Source organism: Salmo salar, chromosome 01 (assembly GCF_965601325.2).
Source record: "Salmo salar chromosome 01, fSalSal1, whole genome shotgun sequence".
Classification (NCBI taxonomy): Eukaryota; Metazoa; Chordata; class Actinopteri; order Salmoniformes; family Salmonidae; genus Salmo; species Salmo salar.
Window position 1 is genome coordinate 65,918,445 of NC_138291.1, and position 21,155 is coordinate 65,939,599.

At 43.5% G+C, this 21,155-nt stretch overlaps 1 protein-coding gene across 1 annotated transcript in view; it reads left to right on the forward strand.

The window, feature by feature from the left end:
• The first annotated feature begins 4,009 nt into the window (after nt 1-4,009).
• The window catches only part of LOC106605659 (VPS10 domain-containing receptor SorCS3), a 78,612-nt gene continuing 61,466 nt past the window's right edge, over nt 4,010-21,155 (forward strand). The window contains exon 1 of the mRNA XM_045720996.2: nt 4,010-4,908. Coding sequence (XP_045576952.1) covers nt 4,198-4,908 — 711 coding nt within the window. The 5' untranslated portion in view covers nt 4,010-4,197. The remainder of the gene's footprint in view (nt 4,909-21,155) is intronic.

Below are 21,155 nucleotides of genomic sequence, written 5' to 3' on the forward strand. Positions count from 1 at the left end.
GCGGTACCCTAGGAAGGAGACGGAATGTTGGAAGAACAGACATTTCTCAGCCTTGACGTACAGGTCATGCTCCAACAGTCGACCAAGCAACCTGCGCACCAGGGACACATGCTCGGCGCGTGTAGCGGAGTATATCAGAATGTCGTCCATATATACACCACTACACCCTGCCCATGCAGGTCCCAGAAAATCTTGTCTACAAAGGCCTGGAAGACTGATGGAGCATTCATCAACCCGTACGGCATGACAAGGTAGTCATAGTGCCCTGAGGTGGTACTAAATGCCGTCTTCCACTCGTCCCCCTCCCGGATACGCACCAGGTTTTAAGCACTCCTGATATCCAATTTTGTGAAGAAACACGCCCTGTGTATTGACTCTATCACACTTGCTATGAGAGGCAGCGGGTAGCTGTTCCTCACAGTGATTTGGTTGATACCTCCATAGTCAATGCACGGGCGCAGACCTCCATCCTTCTTCTTCACAAAAAAGAAACTCGAAGAGGCAGGTGAAGTGGAGGGCCAAATGTACCCCTGCCCCAGGGATTCGGAGACATATGTTTCTATAGCCGCCGTCTCCTCCTGTGACTGGGGATGCACGTGACTCCTGGGAAGTGCTGCGTCTACCCGGAGATTTATTGCACAATCGCCCCGTCGATGGGGTGGTAATTGAGTCGCCCTCTTCTTACAGAAGGCGAGAGCCAAAACGGCATATTCAGAGGGTATGTGCACGGTGGAGACCTGGTCTGGACTTTCCATCATAGTAGCACCGACGGAAACCCCTAAACACCTCCCCGAGCACATTCGTGACCACCCCTTGAGAGCCCTCTGTTGCCACGAAATAGTGGGGTCATGACAGGCCAATCCGGGTAGGCTCAGCACCACGGGAAACGCAGGAGAATCAATAAGGAAAAGACTAATTCGCGCCTTGTGACCCCCCTGCGTAACCATGCTCAGTGGCGCGGTGGCCTCCCTATTTAGCCCTGACCCTAATGGTCGACTATCTAGGGCATGCACAGGGAAGGGCATATCCACAGGAACAATGGGGATCCCTAAACTATCGGCAAATGCTCTGTCAATAAAATTCCCAGCTGGCCTGAATCTACGAGCGCCTTATGCTGCAAATGCGGAGAAAACTCAGGAAAATGTATAAACAAAAACATGTGAGCAACAGCGGGCTCTGAGTGAGCCTGGTGCCGACTCACCTGGGGTGACACGAGAGTGCCCTGCCTGCTGCCTCGACTCCCAGAGGAACCTCCCCAGCACCGACCAGCAGTGTGCCCTCTACGGCCACAGATGGTACAAGGAACGGCCCCTCCTCCATTCGCCCTAAGCGCAGCACCTCCCAGCTCCATGGGCGTCAGAGCGGTGGTGCTGGGGGATGGAACTGACAGGCCCCCATCTGGACGTCCGCGGGAAGCCAGCAGGTTATCCAGCCGGATGGACAGGTCCACCAGCTGGTCAAACGTGAGAGTGGTGTCCCTACAGGCCAACTCCCGACGGACGTCCTCTCGCAGACTGCACTGGTAGTGATCGATCTGGGCCCTGTCATTCCATCCCGCGCTGGCGGCCAGGGTCCGGAAGTCCAAGGCGAACTCCTGTGCGCTCTTCGTGCCCTGCCTCAGGCGGAACAGACGTTCACCCGCCACTCTACCCTCAGGCGAGTGGTCAAAAACTGCCCGAACGTGGCGGGTGAACTCCGCGTAATGGTCCAACACCGCTTCTCCTTCCCCCCAAACGGAGTTGGCCCACTCCAGTGCTTTCCCTGAGAGACAGGAGACAAGGGCAGACACGCTCTCACGTCCCGAAGGAGCCGGATGGAGGGTCGCCAGGTAGAGTTCCAGCAGGAGTAGGAACCCCTGGCATCCGGCAGCCGTCCCATCATACTCCTTCAGGAGTACGAGCCGAATCCCACTGGGACCGGGTGAAGGATGGGTGAACAGTGGTGCCTGCGGCTATGGAACCCTGACCTGTTCACCGGACGTGCTTGTTGCACCCTCGACAACTACTATGATTATTATTATTTGACTATGCTGGTCATTTATGAACATTTTAACATCTTGACCATGTTCTGTTATAATATCCACCCTACACAGCCAGAAGAGGACTGGCCACCCCTCATAGCCTGGTTCCTCTCTAGGTTTCTTCCTAGGTTTTTGGCCTTTCTAGGGAGTTTTTCCTAGGGAGTTTTTCCTAGCCACCGTGCTTCTTTCACATGCATTGCTTGCTGTTTGGGGTTTTAGGCTGGGTTTCTGTACAGCACTTTGAGATATCAGCTGATGTACGAAGGGCTATATAAATACATTTGATTTGATTTGATTTGTAGTGGTGCCGGTGGAGGAGCTGGAAGAACTTCTCCTGTCTCCCATCGGTCCATCGTCTGCAGTACGCATTCCATGGCGGTGCCGAGATGTTGCAACATGGTCGCATGGTGCTGGACGCGCTCCTCGACCACCAAAGGGGGGTTGTCTGCTCCTGCTGACTCCATTTTAAGGTGCGTGATTCTGTAGTGGTCTGGGTGTAGCTGGTGCAGAGGAGTCAGGCGCAGGACAGCAGAGATGAGTAACACAAGTAACTTTGCTCAAATATTCCAATAACATGTCGTAATACCGAGCCCACAATAACGGACCGAACATACATAAAACAATCACGCACAAAAACCATGGGGAAAACAGAGGGTTAAATAATGAACATGTAATTGGGGAATTGAAACCAGGTGTGTAAAACAAAGACAAAACAAATGGAAAATGAAAAGTGGATCGGCGATGGCTATTAGGCCGGTGACGTCAACCGCCGCCCGAACAAGGAGAGGGACCGACTTTGGCGGAAGTCGTGACACAGGAAGAAATGTTTCCAGCTTTTCTGAACACATTGACATACACAGCAATGAGGGTTTTCTATGGTTCTGACTAGGTGGAATACAGCTATGATCCGGAGGTGACTTTTTCGTAGCAGGTTAGGATAACTTTCACAGCAGGTTTGGATCATTAACATAGCAGGTTATGTGAATTAGATTAAGGTTAGGAAAAGGGTTAGGGCAGTGATCTCCAACCCTGTTCCTGGAGAGCTACCCTCCTGTAGGTTTTCATTCCAGTAGATTAGGGTTGGAGCGAAACCCTACAGGACGGTCGCTCTCCAGGAACAGGGTTGGAGAGCCCTGGGTTAGGGTAAGCCAAAATGCTCTCATAACCTTTCATGACTGTATCCCATCTAGTCACAACCATTTTCTGTGACTCCACTCCACCTCTGCAAAAGAGACTGCCATGCTCTGGGCTGGTTTGAGCTGATTACAACTTTGTTATTCTTGAGTCGTTCCTATTGTTTTCATGGGATAGCTCACCCAAAATACAAATTTACAAGATTTTCTACTTACCTTGGCAGTTGTCAATTTATGTTGCAGAGGTTTGGAATGATACTTTTGAAGGTACTTCCATGCTAGGATATATGCCCTGATGAGTGCCATTCATTAGAGGTCTGAGGAAGCTAACGCCATGCAGCCAGGGGCTTCTGAAATGAAAGAAAAGAGGTTGGTAGAAAATATGTACATTTTTATTTTGGGTGAATTCTTCCAAATGTAGGTTCTTAATACACATACAGTATGGCAGAACAGTGGCTGCATAAACTAGCTTTAAATGTTTCTTCCTCCAAATGTTCAAAACATATCCAAAATGTGCCTCTATTATTATGTGCATATCCACATGGCTTATTGTTTGTCTCTATTATAGCTGTACACACTCACCTGTTCTGCAGAAGAAGGAATTGCAGTTGCGAAGAATTATGTGTAGGCTACTGAGATTAATTATTTGTCGGATGAACCAATAAAGCAGTGGAGGTAACTATTTCACATGGATTTGTCAAATAATGATACTGATACTATTTCAAATAGACAGATGTCGTTGCAAAATACATCAACACGTTTAGATATTGCATGCGTTTTTAACGTTATTCCTATTCTACACACCCCTCCACAAATTCCACAATCACTTTTTGTCGGGCACATTTGTCTGGTGCGCAGCGCCCGCCCAACTTGTTGTTCACTTTGACAAATTCCTGGACTTGAGCAGATCAGATAAAGCGACTCTGATCTTTGATTGTCGGACTAACGGTTTCACAGTGAGTATTTCAAAAATTGATAGAATATATTACCGACGTCGAAACGTATTTTATTTTTCAAATATTTGGCAACAGTGAGGTGAAAAACATGGTGGTTTCAGGTTCCGTTTGCTGTTGGGCTATTTTGACTTGCGTTTTAAGCTCTTTTTACAATATGTTGACAGCATACGCTGAAATAAATTGGCCAGCGAGTTCCACAACGACGAACGTTTGGTTTAACCGTATTGATACATTGCCTTTGGAGCTGCGCACAAACCTAAAATCCGTATGGGTCAAAATCCCAAAGTATATCGTCAAGGAATCTGCCTTTTCCAGAGCTTTTAAAATGGAACCAATTGATGGAAAAGCGGCGGTTCCAAAAGGTGGAGGGAGATTGCCAAAGGACTTGAAAAGAGTTATTGGGAAAGTGCCACCTGATGCTATGTCTTCTGGCAGAGATAAAACGGCGCCAAACCGTTCCAAGTATTTTACTGACGACAGAAAAAAGTCAGACCGTTTTTTTGACGCTAATGACGGTGCACTTGCTTTAAGTAACCGTACAATGACAAAGCGAAGTACAGCCTACGGCGAATATTCGGACAGAAGTCAAATTGGAAGTCCTGGTGACGCATTTTCAGCCGAGAAGCTTTTGGAGCCTTTTGGTGTTTATAGGCCGAGGACAGAATACAGACGAACTGGGGAGGACGCAAAAACTGGTCCGAGGCAAAGTGAGCCGCTTCTGGTCACCTCAACTTTCCCTCTATCCGGAGACTCTGCGCACAACCAGGCGATGGGGCACTGGGTTGGAGACAACAGCAGCGTGAGTTCAAATTGACGTTTATAATATACAAAAACACGTTTTTTTCAACATGTCTGTCACAGAATTGAGGTTACTTTGCTTTATGGCTATTTAATTATTAGTGCATAATTATAGGAGAGGGATTAGAATCAACAAATGTGAGCGCTCCTGTTCGAGTGGACTGCATGGTTAGGCTATTTGTAAGCGTTGTCTGTGAAATATTGGTATTTTCATTAAAATGCAATTAAGAAAATGTGTTGCAAGCATACAGTGAAATATTACTCGATCTATATTTTACTACTTCACAACTACAGCTCCGAATGTGCACTGTGCCTCATCCATACAATAGATACGAACTCCTTTTTTTGTCACAGACATGACTATTTTATCTGCACTCATTCCATTAAGGCCCATGAAAAAAAGATTTTCATAATGGATCAAATGATCAAATGATCACATTCTTAATCACAACAATCTGCACAGACAAAAACGAACAAAACAGAGCTCACACAGGCTGAGGCTGCCCAGGGTATACTCTGAAGAGGAGCATTTTCACCTTTTTACAATTAAGTCTTCCTTTGTCAATGGCATTTGTCTCACTGTTTTAGGTCCAACTGCCATCATCAGTAAGGTATGGCAATAGTAGAAGTGGTGGTCTAATATGTAATAGGTTACTGCAGTATAGTTGTAGTAGTCATTGATACTGTGGTCCAAACTGATCAGGGGTCTGTTGGAAACAATTTGTTGCTGAATGTTTCGCTTTCTGTAAGTTCATGCTCCTACGAGATCCACTGATGCTGATAGAGAGTATGTGTAGCACAGGTAGTTCAGTGAAATACACCTTGCCTGAGTAACTTTGCCAGAGAGCTGAAGACTCATGTTAGCTCTCAAGGATATTACCTAGGCTTTAGCTCAGTGGGCTGACATGATCTTGAGGCGCAAAGACAACCCGGGTTGGATACCTGATCAATTACATTATACATCACTGTGGAAGGCTATAATGAAGATCATGTTACTGTGTGAATGTACCCCCCAAAATGGAAATAGTCTTATATGTGGGTTTGGCAACATAATACTTTGTGGTAATTGAATACATATACTTATTACTGTGTAATTATTCCTGTAAGTACAGTGCAACAAATATTGTATTTACACATTGTTAAACGGCACTTGCTCTGTGCTTAGGGTTAGATGTTGGGTAAGGATTAGGACTAGGGTTAGGGTTACTGTTGTAAGTACAATGTAAGTACAGTGTAACAACTAGTAATTACAGTAGTTGTTATGCTGTACTTATAGGAATATGTGTACTCACACAGTATTAAGGGAACTGTAAAGTGTTAGCCTACCATTCCTATAACTATATTTTACTCCTCCAAACTAAACTCGTATCTGCCTTTATCGTGAATGATTTGTGTGAAGGGACCATAATGCAACACATCACCATGGGTTCTCAGCACTTCCTCAGCACTCTGAGATTCATTTGGCTTCACAAAGTGCATTTTATTTGACTGTCCAGTGAAAATCTCACTTTTAGAAGTTTGTAATGTTCTCTTAACTCATACCCAAATAATGTTTTTTACTCATCCTATAATCGTATTTGTGGCCATAGCATAAATTGGAGAAAACCCCCCACCTCAAACAGACCGTTCATCCATGTTTCTCAAACGTCAAATTTCGAAGTTGTTCCAAAATGCACATTTCGAAGTGTTAAGGTGAAGTTCAGGCATTAACACAATATTCTTAAGGTTAGGCATTAACTCTGAATGGTTAAGGTAAGGGTAAAGGTTTGGGATAGGCTTTAAACAAAAACATTTAAAAAAATACTTTCCATTGCTTGATTTCAACTTGTAACCTTTTAAATCAGAGGCAAATGCTTATGCCCATCTGCAATCCTGTCCACAACGCTTTAGCAAAACCGAAACCTACTTGAAGGTAACAGCACTCACTGTTGCCGCAAGTGGCCAGTTTCCACGTCATCTCCTAACGTCCTCAGACATGGATGGACGTCGAATACTGACTTGTATCACGGGTGACCTGGCTGATTTCCTCATAGAGATAGAGTATGATGTCATATTCCTGAGGAGAATGAACTGGCTAATCAGCGGTCTAGAGGAGGATGAGCTGGCCAATCAGCGGTCTACTTATGTTAATATTTTTAATGAGCAGTATACGCCCACACCATTCTGTTGTTGGTGTCAGGTCCTGACCAGTAAAAGGGGTTATTTGTTATTGTAGTTTGGTCAGGACGTGGCAGGGGGTATTTGTTTTATGTGGTTCGGGCTGGTTGTGTTAGTAGTTGGGTGTTTGATTTATTATTCCGGGTTTTTGGGCACTGTTCTATGTTAATGTATTTCTATGTTTAGTCTAGTTATTTTGTATCTCTATGTTTAGTTAATTGGGGGTTGGACTCTCAATTGGAGGCAGGTGTTTTCTTGTTGCCTCTGATTGAGGTTCCTATAAATAGGTATGTGTTTGTGTTAGTATTTTGTGGGAGATTGTTCTTGTTTAGCTATGTGTGCCTGACAAGACTGTCAAGTTCGATTTGTGTTTTGTATACGTTTTTGGTGTTTTTCCTTCTTCACATAATAAAAGAAGATGAGTGTACATTTTCCCACTGCGTCTTGGTCTCAACCCTACGACAACCGTGACAGAATCTCCCACCAACCAAGGACCAAGCAGCGGGGAAAGGAGCAACGGAAAAATTATATGGACTATCAGGGGAATTGGACATGGGAGGAGATTCTGGACGGGGCTGGACCATGGCACCAGGCTGGGGACTACCGTCTCCCACCGGAGGAGATAGAAGCAGCCAAGGCAGAGAGGCGCCAGTATGAAGCGATATACGCACCGATAAAGCACGAGAGGCAGCCCCAATATCTTTTTTTTGGGGGGGGCACACGGGTAGGTTGGCTAGGCCAGGCAGTAGACCTAAGCCAGCTCCCCGTGCTTATTATGGGAAGCAGGTGGAGAAGAGAGCGCCGGAGTATGCAGAAGTGCGCACGATTTCGCCCATGCGCACACACAGTCCGGTGCGAGTGATCCCAGCCCCTCGCAAGTGCCGTGCTAGAGTGGGCATCCAGCCTGGAAGGAGGATGCCTGCGCAGCGCATCTGGCCACCGGTGCGCCTCCTAGGTCCAGGCTACCCTACACCTGCTCCACGCACGGCAACCATCAGGCCCCTGCACAGCCCAGTTCGCCCTGTGCCAGCACTTCGCTTGTGCAGGGCTACTAGTTCCATCCAGCCAGGACGGGTTTTGCAGGAGGTGCGATCGAGACCACCAGTGCGCCTCCACGGCCCGGTATATCCAGTACCAGCACCATGCACCAGGCCTCCAGTGCGTCAGCCCAGTCCAATTCAGCCTGTTCCCGCTCCTCGCACTAGCCTTAAAGTGTGTGTCTCCAGTCTTTTAGCTCCACTACCAGCCCCACGCATTAGGCTTCCAGTGCGTCAGCCCAGTCCTATTCAGCCTGTTCCCGCTCCTCGCACTAGCCTTAAAGTGCGTGTCTTCAGTCTGGTACCTCCACTACCAGCCCCACGCACTAGGCTTCCAGTGCGTCAGCTCAGTCCCGAGCTTCCGACGACAGTACTCCGTCCAGAGTGTCCGACGACAGTGCCCCGTCCAGAGTGTCCGAAGACAGTGCCCCGTCCAGAGTGTCTGACGACAGTGCCCCGTCCAGAGTGTCCGACGACAGTGCCCCGTCCAGAGTGTCCGACGACAGTGCCCCGTCCAGAGTGTCCGACGACAGTGCCCCGTCCAGAGTGTCCGACGACAGTGCCCCGTCCAGAGTGTCCGGCGACAGTGATCCGTCCAGAGTGTCCGGCGACAGTGATCCGTCCAGAGTATCCGGCAACAGTACCACGTCCAGAGTATCCGGCAACAGTACCCCGTCCAGAGTATCTGGCAACAGTACCCCGTCCAGAGTATCCGCCAACAGTACCCCGTCCAGAGTATCCGGCAACAGTGTATAGTCCGGAACCGAGTGAGACGGCCTACAGTCCGGAACCGAGTGAGACGACCTACAGTCAGGAACCGAGTGAGACGGCCTACAGTCAGGAACTGAGTGAGACGGCCTACAGTCAGGAACCGAGTGAGACGGCCTACAGTCAGGAACCGAGTGAGACGACCTACAGTCAGGAACCGAGTGAGACGGCCTACAGTCAGGAACCGAGTGAGACGGCCTACAGTCAGGAACCGAGTGAGACGGCCTACAGTCCGGAACCAAGTGAGTCTGCCTACAGTCCAGAGCTCCTAGAGTCGTCCTACTGTCCAGAGCTCATAGAGTTGTCCTACAGTCTAGAGCTCATAGAATATAGTACAGGGTCTACAGTGACATGTGTCAGGCCGAGGTATTTGGGAGGAGTGGACTGGTCAGGGGGTGGTCTTAGGCCCGAGCGTAAGCCACCTCCAATGTAGGAGGTTTGGGGAGGGGGGGGGGGTGTATGCACGAGTGCCGTCGGTGACGGCAGACCCCTTTAGTTTAGGGGATTTATTTTTGTTTTGGAGTGATTTTTGATTATTTGTGTGAGGTGCATCAGGGGTCTGCACCTTTGGGTGGGGTACTGTCATGTCCTGACCAGTAAAATGGGTTATTTGTTATTGTAGTTTGGTCAGGACGTGGCATGGGGTATTTGTTTTATGTGGTTCGGTCTGGTTGTGTTAGTAGTTGGGTGTTTGATTTATTATTCCGGGTTTTTGGGCACTGTTCTATGTTAATGTATTTCTATGTTTAGTCTAGTTATTTTGTATCTCTATGTTTAGTTAATTGGGGGTTGGACTCTCAATTGGAGGCAGGTGTTTTCTTGTTGCCTCTGATTGAAGGTCCTATAAATAGGTATGTGTTTGTGTTAGTATTTTGTGGGAGATTGTTCTTGTTTAGCTATGTGTGCCTGACAAGACTGTCAAGTTCGTTTTGTGTTTTGTATACGTTTTTGGTGTTTTTCCTTCTTCACATAATAAAAGAAGGTGAGTGTACATTTTCCCGCTGCGTCTTGGTCTCAACCCTACGACAACCGTGACAGTTGGGGTACACCCACACCCTTCCAACACAGAAAATATGATTTTTAACATACCTAATTACAAAATGTTGGAACAAAAATGATTTATTTCATATTGTATGTAATTATAGGTCATATTTAATATAAATCTGGGGCAAATGCTGCACTTGTTTTGTTGCCTTGATAATTGATTCAACCCCCTACTTACACATGTACACACATGCATGCATAAACAGACACACACAAGCACATATGTACACACACACACACACACACACACACACACACACACACACACACACACACACACACACACACACACACACACACACACACTATGCTGTGGACTTAATCAGAGAGCAGAAGCAGGCATGTGATGAATTACTCTAATAACTGTCACAGCATAATAATGTTGAGGGGTATAGCCTGATTGTGTTGTTATTATGTATCTATTTATTTTCATTTGGTAGGAGATATTATATTATGTTACACTTGATTTCTTTCACTAAAATCTCTAAAGTTACTTTCATGTTTTAATCTGAGCGAGGTGGTGAAGCACTACTCAGCACATGCAGTGGTGTGACATTCATACATCCATTATTTCTCAGGTGCTTGGAATGCAGAGGACTTATCATTGAGTTAGGAATCCCCATACGCTATGGTGTTTTAGACATAGCAAGCATAGCTGTAAGGATTTGTGATAATGGAGTGCTGGCCTACAGCAAGCATTTAAAGTCTAATGCTGTTGCCAATCTTAATTGATGCCTGTTTAAAGATCATTAGAGTTTTTGTGCCCAAGAAGGTTGGAATTGATTGTTGAAACCTCTCAAACTGGACATTCAAGGTTTATTTGCTCAATGTGGCTTTCACCAGATTTCTGTTTGGAGGAAATGGGGACTTCACAGAAAGCTTTTCCTCACTCACAAAGACATAAACAATCAATTCAATCCATATGTGATTAGGAAAGACCAAGGTCTTTCTATAGCTAAGCCATATCTTTTTGGTTTGTTGTTTGCTACTAAGTGTTTAGAAAAATAAACAAATGTATGTCCTCTCAGAATTACAATCAATTAGCTAACAAAATGAATGCAGTCAATATGTCACTGCAGGTGTTTGATTAAAATGATTTCTTATGAATACAATAATACATTCATCCTTACTCACAATAATAAAACATGTATCACATATTGTTCTCTCATAAGTGTTTATCTTAGTGATTGCATAACTTGCTTTCACAGTCTGTCATTGATGTGTATCTGATTATTAGGGTATCATAAAATTAAAATCTCTGAAAAGTTAGAGGGGTACCTCAAAACAGCAACAGTAATCAGAGTGAGCATCACCAAATGTGTTTGGCTAATGAAAATACAGCATTTTCTAAATTAATTATTTTCTACTTCTTTTATTTTGCTATTCCAATCCGAAAAGGCAATTTACCAGTTTAACATCAAATCAAATTGAGATATTGGCACTGAATTGCCTGTGCTTGCCAGTGCAATGACATGGGTTGCAGTCTAGAGAGGACAACAGTGGCACAGTCACAGTCTATCTTCTCCTGCTACCTGCCAGCTCTGTGTTGTTTGACAATCACTGCATCTCATAATCGATTATGATGTGTGCTCTACATCATTCCTGTACTGTAGCCACATCTTTCTCAGTGGCACTGCAGATCCAACCACTGTGTTGTGTGTCAGGGCCCAATGAAATGAATGTGTTTATGTCAAAGACTAAACGAAAAAGAAAAAAGGATCAGTGGCAGCTAGTAGACCGGCGACGACGACCGCCGAGCACCACCCGAACAGGGAGAGGAGCCACCTTCGGTGGAAGTCGTGACACTTAAGGTGGCACACCCAGTTATTGAGTGCAAGGGGGCAATTACTTTTTCATGCAGGGGAATTGGGTGTTGAATATTAAATAAATTAAATAAATTAAATATTTGTAAACTCAGGTTCCCTTTATCTAATATCAGGTTTTGGTTGAAGATCTGATAACATACAGTTTCAACAATATGCAAAAATAGAGAAAATCAGAAAGGGGGCAAATACTTTTTAATGGCACTGTACATATGAGGTGGGTAAAACAGTATGTAAACATTATTAAAGGGATCAGTGTTCAATGACTACATAGATAGGGCAGCAGTCTCAAATGTGCAAGGTTGCAGTCTCTCGGTCCAGCTTTGATTCACATATACTTTCTCTGCCTTCTAGATGGTAGCGGGGTGAACAGCTGTCCGTCCTGTCTCCCTGTAGCTCTGTCTTAGGTGTCTCACAGTACGGACATTGCAATTTATTGCCCTGGCCACATCTGCAGTCCTCATGCCTCCTTGCAGCATGCCTAAGGCACGTTCATGCAGATGAGCAGGGACCCTGGGCATCTTTCTTTTGGTTTTTCAAAGTCAGTTGAAAGGCCTCTTTAGTGTCCTACGTTTTCATAACTGTGACCTTAATTTCCTACCGTCTGTAAGCTGTTAGTGTCTTAAAGACCGTTCCACATGTGCATGTTCATTAATTGTTTATGATTCATTGAACAAGCATGGGAAACAGTGTTTAAACCCTTTACAATGAAGATCTGTGAAGTTATTTGGACTTTTACGAATTATCTTTGAAAGACAGTGTCCTGAAAAAGGGACATTTCTTTTTTTGGTGAGTTTATGTTGTGATTACCCTCTGTTATGATGCAGCAAAATGCTTTATGTCTCCTTCCTTTGATGCAAAGACAGTTTGGCCTTGAAGGAAATGGAAAATCTGTTTTATTCTTTGACAGGTGATGTAAATATAACGTACATTTAGTTTTTTTATCTCCTGCATAATGATATGTTCCTTATAGACCTCCTCCACACTTTGTTCTCCTGTTTCTCTAATCAACTCTGCCATTTCCTCAAAGATTGAGATTCAATTATAGGGAGCTTTGACTGAGAATCGGACAAATAAAGAAAATAATTGTTGCCTCTATATGGATAGACTTAGAAACTGAACATTTAGAGCATCAGAATAGGATATACAGTTGAAATCGGAAGTTTACATACATATAGGTTGGAGTCATTACAACTCGTTTTTCAACCACTCCACAAATCTCTTGTTAATAAACTATAGTTTTGGCAAGTCAGTTAGGACATCTACTTTGTGCATGACACAAGTAATTGTCCCAACAATTGTTAACAGGCAGATTATTTAACTTATAACTCACTGTATCACAATTCCAGTGGGTCAGAGTTTACATACACGAAGTTGACTGTGCCTTTAAACAGCTTGAAAAATTCCAGAAAATTATGTCATGGCTTTAGAAGCTTCTGATAGGCTAATGGACATCATTTGAGTCAATTGGAGGTGTACCTGTGGATGTATTTCAAGGCCTACCTTCGAACTCAGTGCCTCTTTGCTTGACATCATGGGAAAATCAAAAGAAATGAGCCAAGACCTCAGAAAATAAATTGTAGACCTCCACAAGTCTGGTTCATCCTTGGGAGCAATTTCCAAACGCCTGAAGGTACAATGTTCATCTGTACAAACAATAGTACGCAAGTATATACACCATGGGACCACGCAGCCGTCATTCCACTCAGGAAGGAGAAGCGTTCTGCCTCCTAGAGATGAACGTACTTTGGTGCGAAAAGTGTAAATCAATCCCAGGACAACAGCAAAGGACTTTTTGAAGATGCTGGAGGAAACAGGTACAAAAGTATCTATATCCACAGTAAAACGAGTCGTATATCGACATAACCCGAAAGGCCGCTCATCAAGGAAGAAGCCACTGCTCCAAAACCGCCATAAAAAAAGACAGACTATGGTTTGCAACTGCACATGGGGACAAAGATTGTACTTTTTGGAGAAATGTCCTCTGGTCTGATGAAACAAAAATAGAACTGCTTGGCCATAATGACCATCATTATGTTTGGAGGAAAAAGGGAGAGGCTTGCAAGCCAAAGAACACCATCCCAACCGTAAAGCACGGGGGTGGTAGCATCATGTTGTGGGGGTGCTTTGCTGCAGGAGGGGGTGGTGCACTTCACAAAATAGATGGCATCATGAGGCAGGGAAATTATTTTTATATATTGAAGCAACATCTCAAGACATCAGTCAGGAAGTTAAAGCTTGGTCGCAAATGGGTCTTCCAAATGGACAATGACCCCAAGCATACTTTCAAAGTTGTGGCAAAATGGCTTATGGACAACAAAGTCAAGGTATTGGAGTGGCCATCACAAAGCCCTGACCTCAATCCTATAGAGAATTTGTGGGCAGAACTGGAAAAGCGTGTGCGAGCAAGGAGGCCTACAAACCTGACTCAGTTACACCAGCTCTGTCAGGAGGGATGGGACAAAATTCACCCAACATATTGTGGGAGGCTTGTGGAAGGCAACCCGGAATGTTTGACCCACGTTAAATAATTTTGAGGCAATGCTACCAAATACTAATGGAGTGTATGTATACTTCTGACCCACTGGGAATGTGATGAAAGAAATAAAAGCTGAAATAAATAATTCTCTCTACTATTATTCTGACTTTTCACATTCTTAAAATAATTGGTGATCCTGACTGACCTAAGACAGGGAATTTTTACTAGGATTAAATGTCAGGAATTGTGAAAAACTGAGTTTAAATGTATTTGGCTAAGGTGTATGTAAACTTCCGACTTTAACTATAAATATACAGTACCAGTCAAAAGTTTTTGACACACTTACTCATTCAAGGGTTTTTCTTTATTTTTACAATTTTCTACATTGTAGAAAAGTAGTGAAGACATCAAAATTATGAAATAACATATATGGAATCATGTAGTAACCAAAAAAGTGTTAAACAAATCAAAATATATTTTATATTTGATATTCTTCAAAGTAGCAACCCTTTGCCTTGATGACAGCTTTGCACACTTTTGGCATTCTTTCAACCAGCTTCATGAGGTAGTCATGAGGTACTGTAGTCACCTGCATTTCAATTAACAGGTGTGCCTGGTTAAAAGTTATTTTGTGGAATTTATTTCCTTCTAATTGCATTTGACCCAATCAGTTGTGTTGTGACAAGGTAGGGGTAGTATACAGAAGATATCCCTATTTGGTAAAAGACCAAGTCCATATTTTTGGAAGAACAGCTCAAATAAACAAAGAGAAATGACAGTCCATCATTACTTTAAGACATGAAGGTAAGTCAATCCAGAAAATTTGAAGAACTTGTGCAGTCGCAAAAACCATCAAGTGCTATGATGAAACTGGCTCTCATGAGGACCGCCACAGGAAAGGAAGACCCTGAGTAACCTCTGCTGCAGTTGATAAGTTCATTAGAGTTACCAGGCTCAGAAATTGCTGCAACCCAAATAAATACTTTACAGTGTTCAAGTAACAGACACATCTTAACATCAACTGTTCAGAGGAGACTGCATGAATCAGGCCTTCATGGTCGAATTGCTGCAAAGAAACCACTACTAAAGGACACAAATAATAAGAAGAGACTTGCTTGGGCCAAGAAACACGAGCAATGGGTATTAGACTGGTGGAAACCTTTCCTTTTGTAATGTCGTGTGTGTAGGTGGCAGGGAAGTCAGGCACAGGAGAATCGATCTTGGTATAAATTGAATAGTTTAATAGACTTAACAAAACTCCAAAACCAAAGTTACATAATAAATAAAAGTGGGTACAAGAACCTGTCGCGCACCAATACATAATACACAAACATACAAAACAAACAATCTCTGACAATGATATGATAGGAAACAGAAGGTTAAATACACAACATGTAATTGATGGGATTGGAACCAGGTGTGAAGTAAGACGAGACAAAACCAATGGAAAATGAAAAATGGATCAGTGATGGCTAGAAGATCGGTGACGTCGACCGCCGATCACTGCCCGAACAAGGAGAGGGACCGACTTCGGCGGAAGTCGTGACACCTTTGGTCTGATGAGTCCAAATTTGAGATTTTTGGTTCCAATCGCCGTGTCTTTGTGAGACGCAGAGTAGGTGAATGGATGCTCTCCACATGTGTGGTTCCCACTATGCGCAAGCCAGATGGGATGTCATATAGCTGCAGAATGCTGAGGTAGCCATGCTGATCAAGTGTGCCTTGAATTGTCACCATTAAAGCTCCCCCACACCATCACACCTCCTCCTCCATGCTTCATGGTGGGAACCACACATGTGGAGAGCATCCATTCACCTACTCTGCGTCTCACAAAGACACGGCGATCATTTGTTTTTCAGCTGGACTATGACCCAACACACCTCCAGGCTGTGTAATGCTTAATTGTCCAAGAAGGAGTGCTGCATGAGATGACCTGGCTTCCACAAGCACCCAACCTCAACCAAATTGAGATGGTTTGGGATGAGTTGGACTGCAGAGTGAAAGAAAAGCAGGCAACCTGTGCTGAGCATGTGTGGGAACTACTTCAAGACTGTTGGAAAAGCATTCCAGGTGAAGCTGGTTGATAGAATGCTTATCGTGTGCAAAGCTGTCATCAAGGCAAAGGGTGGCTACTTTGAAGAATCTAAAATCTAAAGTCTATTTTGATTTGTTTAACACTTTTTTGGTTACTAAGTGATTCCATATGTGTAATTTCATAGTTTTGATGTCTTCACTATTATTGTACAATGTAGAAAATAGTAAAAATAAAGAAAAACCCTTGAATGAGTAGGTGTGTCCAAACTTTTGACTGCTACTGTATATAAATATATATGTAGATGTCACAGATTCCCCTGGTACTGCTGCTCATTCCGTGCACCAGTTCCAGAGGTCTACATCACCAGCCTCTAGGCGTCACTGAACTGTCTCATTACGCACACCTGATTCCAATTCCCCTGATTAGTAATTGTATATATTTGACCTCTGTTCACCATTGTCTTGTCGGTTATTGTTCCCATGTCCGTTGGTCTGTGAGTACCTGTGCTTTATTATTTCGGCTTTCGTGCTGCGTGTGTTGTGCACTTGTTATTATGGGTCTCATCCTGTGTATTTGTGCATTTGCATTCAACAATATCATGCAACTTCGCACAGCCATTGAAGAGGACTCGGAAAACATTCCACAGGCCGCAATCAACAGCCTGATCAACTCTATGTAAAGGAGATGTGTCGCGCTGCGTTAGGCATTAGGCGCTGCGTTAGGCAAATGGTGGTTGCACCAGATACTGACTGGTTTTCTGATCCAGTCCCCTACTTTTATTTTAAGGTATTTGTGACCAACAGATGCTTATCTGTATTCCCAGTCATGTGAAATCCATAAATTAGGCCCTAATGAATTTACAGTGCATTTAGACCCCTTGACTTTTTCCACATTTTGTTACGTTACAGCCTTATTCTAAAATGGATTAAATCGTTTTTTCCCCCCTCCCCATGATGACAAAGCAAAATCAGTTGTTTTTTTGTTGCAAATTTAAATAAAAAAACTAACTGAAGTATCACATTTACGTAAGTATTCAGACCCTTTACTTTGTTGAAGCACCTTAGGGAGTGATTACAGCCTTGAGTCTTCTTGGTATGATGCTACAAGCTTGGCACACCTGTATTTGGGGAGTTTCTCCCATTTTTCTCCGCAGATCCCCTCAAGCTCTGTTAGGTTGGATGGGGAGTGTAGCTGCAGAGTTATTTTCAGGTCTCTCCAGAGATGTTTGATTGGGTTCAAGTCCGGGCTCTGGCTGGGCCACTGAAGGACATTCAGAGAATTGTCCTGAAGCCACTCCTGCGATGTCTTGGCTGTGTGCTTAGTGTCGTTGTTCTGTTGGAAGGTGAACCTTCACCCCAGTCTGATGTCCCGAGCTCTCTGGAGCAGGTTTTCATCAAAGTTCTCTCTGTTCATTGCTATGTTCATCTTTCCCTCGATCCTGACTAGTCTCCCAGTCCCTGCAGATGAAAAACATCCCAACAGCATGATGCTGCCACCACCATGCTTCACTGTTGGGATGGTGCCAGGTTTCCTCCAAACGTGTCGCTTGGCATTCAGGCCAAAGAGTTCAATCTTGGTTTCATCAGACCAGAGAATCTTGTTTCTCATGGTCTGAGTCCTTTAGGCGTCTTTTGGCAAACTCCAAGCGGGCTGTCATATGCCTTTTACTGAAGAGTGGCTTCTGTCTGGCCACTATAGCATAAAGGCATGATTGGTGGAGTGCTGCAGAGATGGTTGTCCTTCTGGAAGGTTCTCCCATCTCTACAGAGGAACTCTGGAGCTTTGTCAGAGTCACCAACCTGACCAAAGCCCTTCTCCACCGATTGCTCAGTTGGGCCGGGTGGCCAGGTCTAGGAAGCATCTTGGTGGTTCCAAATTTCTTCCATTTAAGAATGATGGAGGCCACTGTGTTTTTGGGGACCTTCAATGCTGCATATATTTTTTGGTAACCTTCCCCAGATCTGTGGTTCGACACTATCTTGTCTCGAAGCTCTATGGACAATTCCTTTGACCTCATGGCTTGGGTTTCTCTCTGACATGCACTGTCAACTTTGGGACCTTATATAGGCTGATGTGTGCCTTTTCAAATCATGTTCAATCAATTTAATTTACGACAGTTCGACTCCAATCAATTTGTAGAAACATCTCAAGGATGATCAATGGAAACAGGATGTACCTGAGCTCAATTTCAAGTCTCATAGCAAAGGGTCTGAATACTTATGTAAATAAGGTATATCTGTTTTTAATTATTAATACATTTGCTAACATTTCTAAAAACCTGTTTTCACTTATTCATTAATTGATGAGGAAAACATTTTATTTAATACATTTTAGAATAAGGCTGTAATATTACCATATGTGGAAAAAGGGAAGGGTTCTGAATATTTTCAGAAAGCACTATTTCAATTGACTGATATCTTTATATGAACTGTAACTCTATGAAATTGTTGCATGTTGCGTTTATTTTTATTCAGTGTAAATAGGCTACCAGCTAAATGCTTGATATGCGTAGCTATAGATTGTCAACTAGCCTATGTAGGATTGTCTGCATAATGAAACAATAACCTAGTCAGCTATTGTTTTGACGGTGGACTGATTGGTTTGATACAGCACAAACTTTCTATCCTAGCGGCGAGAATGTGATTGCGGCGAAGGTAGGCTATCGGCATATACCTACAGGACGGTTGTGTATACTGTATATAAAAACATTTATTGGTTACTGATTAATTTGCTGTTGCATCAAAAATGTATTTTACAATCTGCAATGTTTGAATTTCCTACTTTAATTACTAAACAAGTGAGTACGTTATTGCTGCCAGCCAGCATTCTAAATAGCAGCATTGTGACACCATAGGCCTATAGCTTTGTGAAACATAAATGTTAGGCTTAATATGAGAAAATAACGACCAAATAAATATGTATCCATTTAAGCAAAGCTATAGGCTACTACAAGGGCTAGCACCACATACTCTGATAGTCTATTGATAGGAAGCTGCGTAGATGTCGCTATTTCAGAACCATGGACAGTGATCAGTAGTCCATACTTTGTGTGTGGCTGTCACATTAGATTTTATTTGGGGGGGGGGGGGGGGGGCAAACTCCGACTTTGTGGGGCCCCAGAGAAACTGCTCTACGCCAGTGTGGGTGTTCCTTAAAATTGTATTTAAATCCTGTGTTGGGCCCCTTAGGTTTCTCTGAAAAGCACCAGTCCAACATAAAAGTGTCTGCAGTCTTCGATCCAGAGAAGGTTTGTATTTCAGTGTTCCACACTTCTCATACAAACTGGAGGTGATTCTGTCAATATGAATGATCATATCGAACACCTATCTACACCATTAGAATGAAGTGATATTTGAGGGATGTAGTCTTCTTACAGTATGTTCCAGTGGAAGATTGGAGGGATGTAGTTAGAAAGCATGACAAGTCTTATTCAACCCTAATGTTTCTAGTTTGAATTAAATAGCATTGGCCAAGTGGTCCTTCCTACCTCTGTTAAATTAAATAACCACTGGTGCAATCCATGTTTGACTGCTGCTTGGCCAACTCTGGCTACATGAGTTATTCTTGACTAAACCTCGTGCCCAAGCAACAAGAACACTTTCAATTTCAGAGTTTTCAAACCTCGGCTGGAAACCTAGTGAACTGGTAGCATGGAGAAGTGATTTTGTCAGAAGTGCGTGAGAGAGAAAAAAAGAGATGTCCAGCTGGTATCACAATGTATATCAAAATGAAATTGTCTTGAACACCTCTGTTGCCTTGGAGTCTGTCCATTCAAGCATCTCCAAAGAATCAAAATGTCTGCATTGGCGAACAGCGCTTGTAATATAACTTTAATATTTCTATCTGCTCGTTGTGCCGTGGTGTTTCACAAAAGACACAGGATTGGAATTCAATCAGGAACAAAATCAGGCACTCAGAGTCAATTCTAACAAAAACACAAGAATAAAATGTTAAGATAAGGGATGACTGATCTCCACAGAGAGTGGGAGCCATTCTGAAAATGATTGGTTGACTTTCCTCAGGCAAGGCTCTCCCCACATCAATAAAACATAAACAGGAATAAATGCACTGCTTTTGGCCTTCCAGGGTCCTTAATTTCATGTACGCAAGTGAGTGATCATATGTATTAAATTGTATTTACCTAGAAGGCTCAAAATAATTTTTGCTGCCATTCTTGTTTGTTTTGGGTATTTACATAAGTGCAATACTGCATCATAGAAATGATTGAATTTGCAATGTGCTTTCTGCAACATCAATAGCCAAGCATTACATATACAGTATGTTAGAGGTCCATTGCTGCTCGGTCCCCGGTCGCTGCAGTATTTGCATGTATAGTAGTTGTTCTCTATTGACATGAGCTGCAGTTGCTCTGGCTAACAATAATGAGAGAGATGTATGAATATTTTTTTTCCTATGATGTACCCGTGATGAATCCACTTAGGACAATTTTTCCTCTTAGTCATCTGCCTGGGCAGCCTGCTGGCCCTGCGGTGGATTGCCGTTGACCTAATTCAATGGGTCAGTGTTAGTTAACAGTCATGAAGCCAATGGGGAGAAACAAAAGATGTGGGCGACGCTCTCACAATTTAGACAACATTGTCTTCGTTGTCTATGCTTAGCCTAAACCCAAATCTTTGCCTGACACTTGTGTTAGGGTCAATTACAGTCAAATCAACAGATCATCTATGGAATTGTCAGATTTGTTCTTTATAAGTCTAATGAAGGGTGAAATCATGAAATTAATGAAAATTATGTTACAATGCCTCTGGCATCACTTAAGTTGTGAAAATGAAGGACAACCAATGCCTTTTGGTGTGATATGATATGGCTTCATTATAAAGCATTCCCTACAGGAAAGAGGTTTTATTACAGACAGATGTTATTTACCATACTAAGTATCAGGCT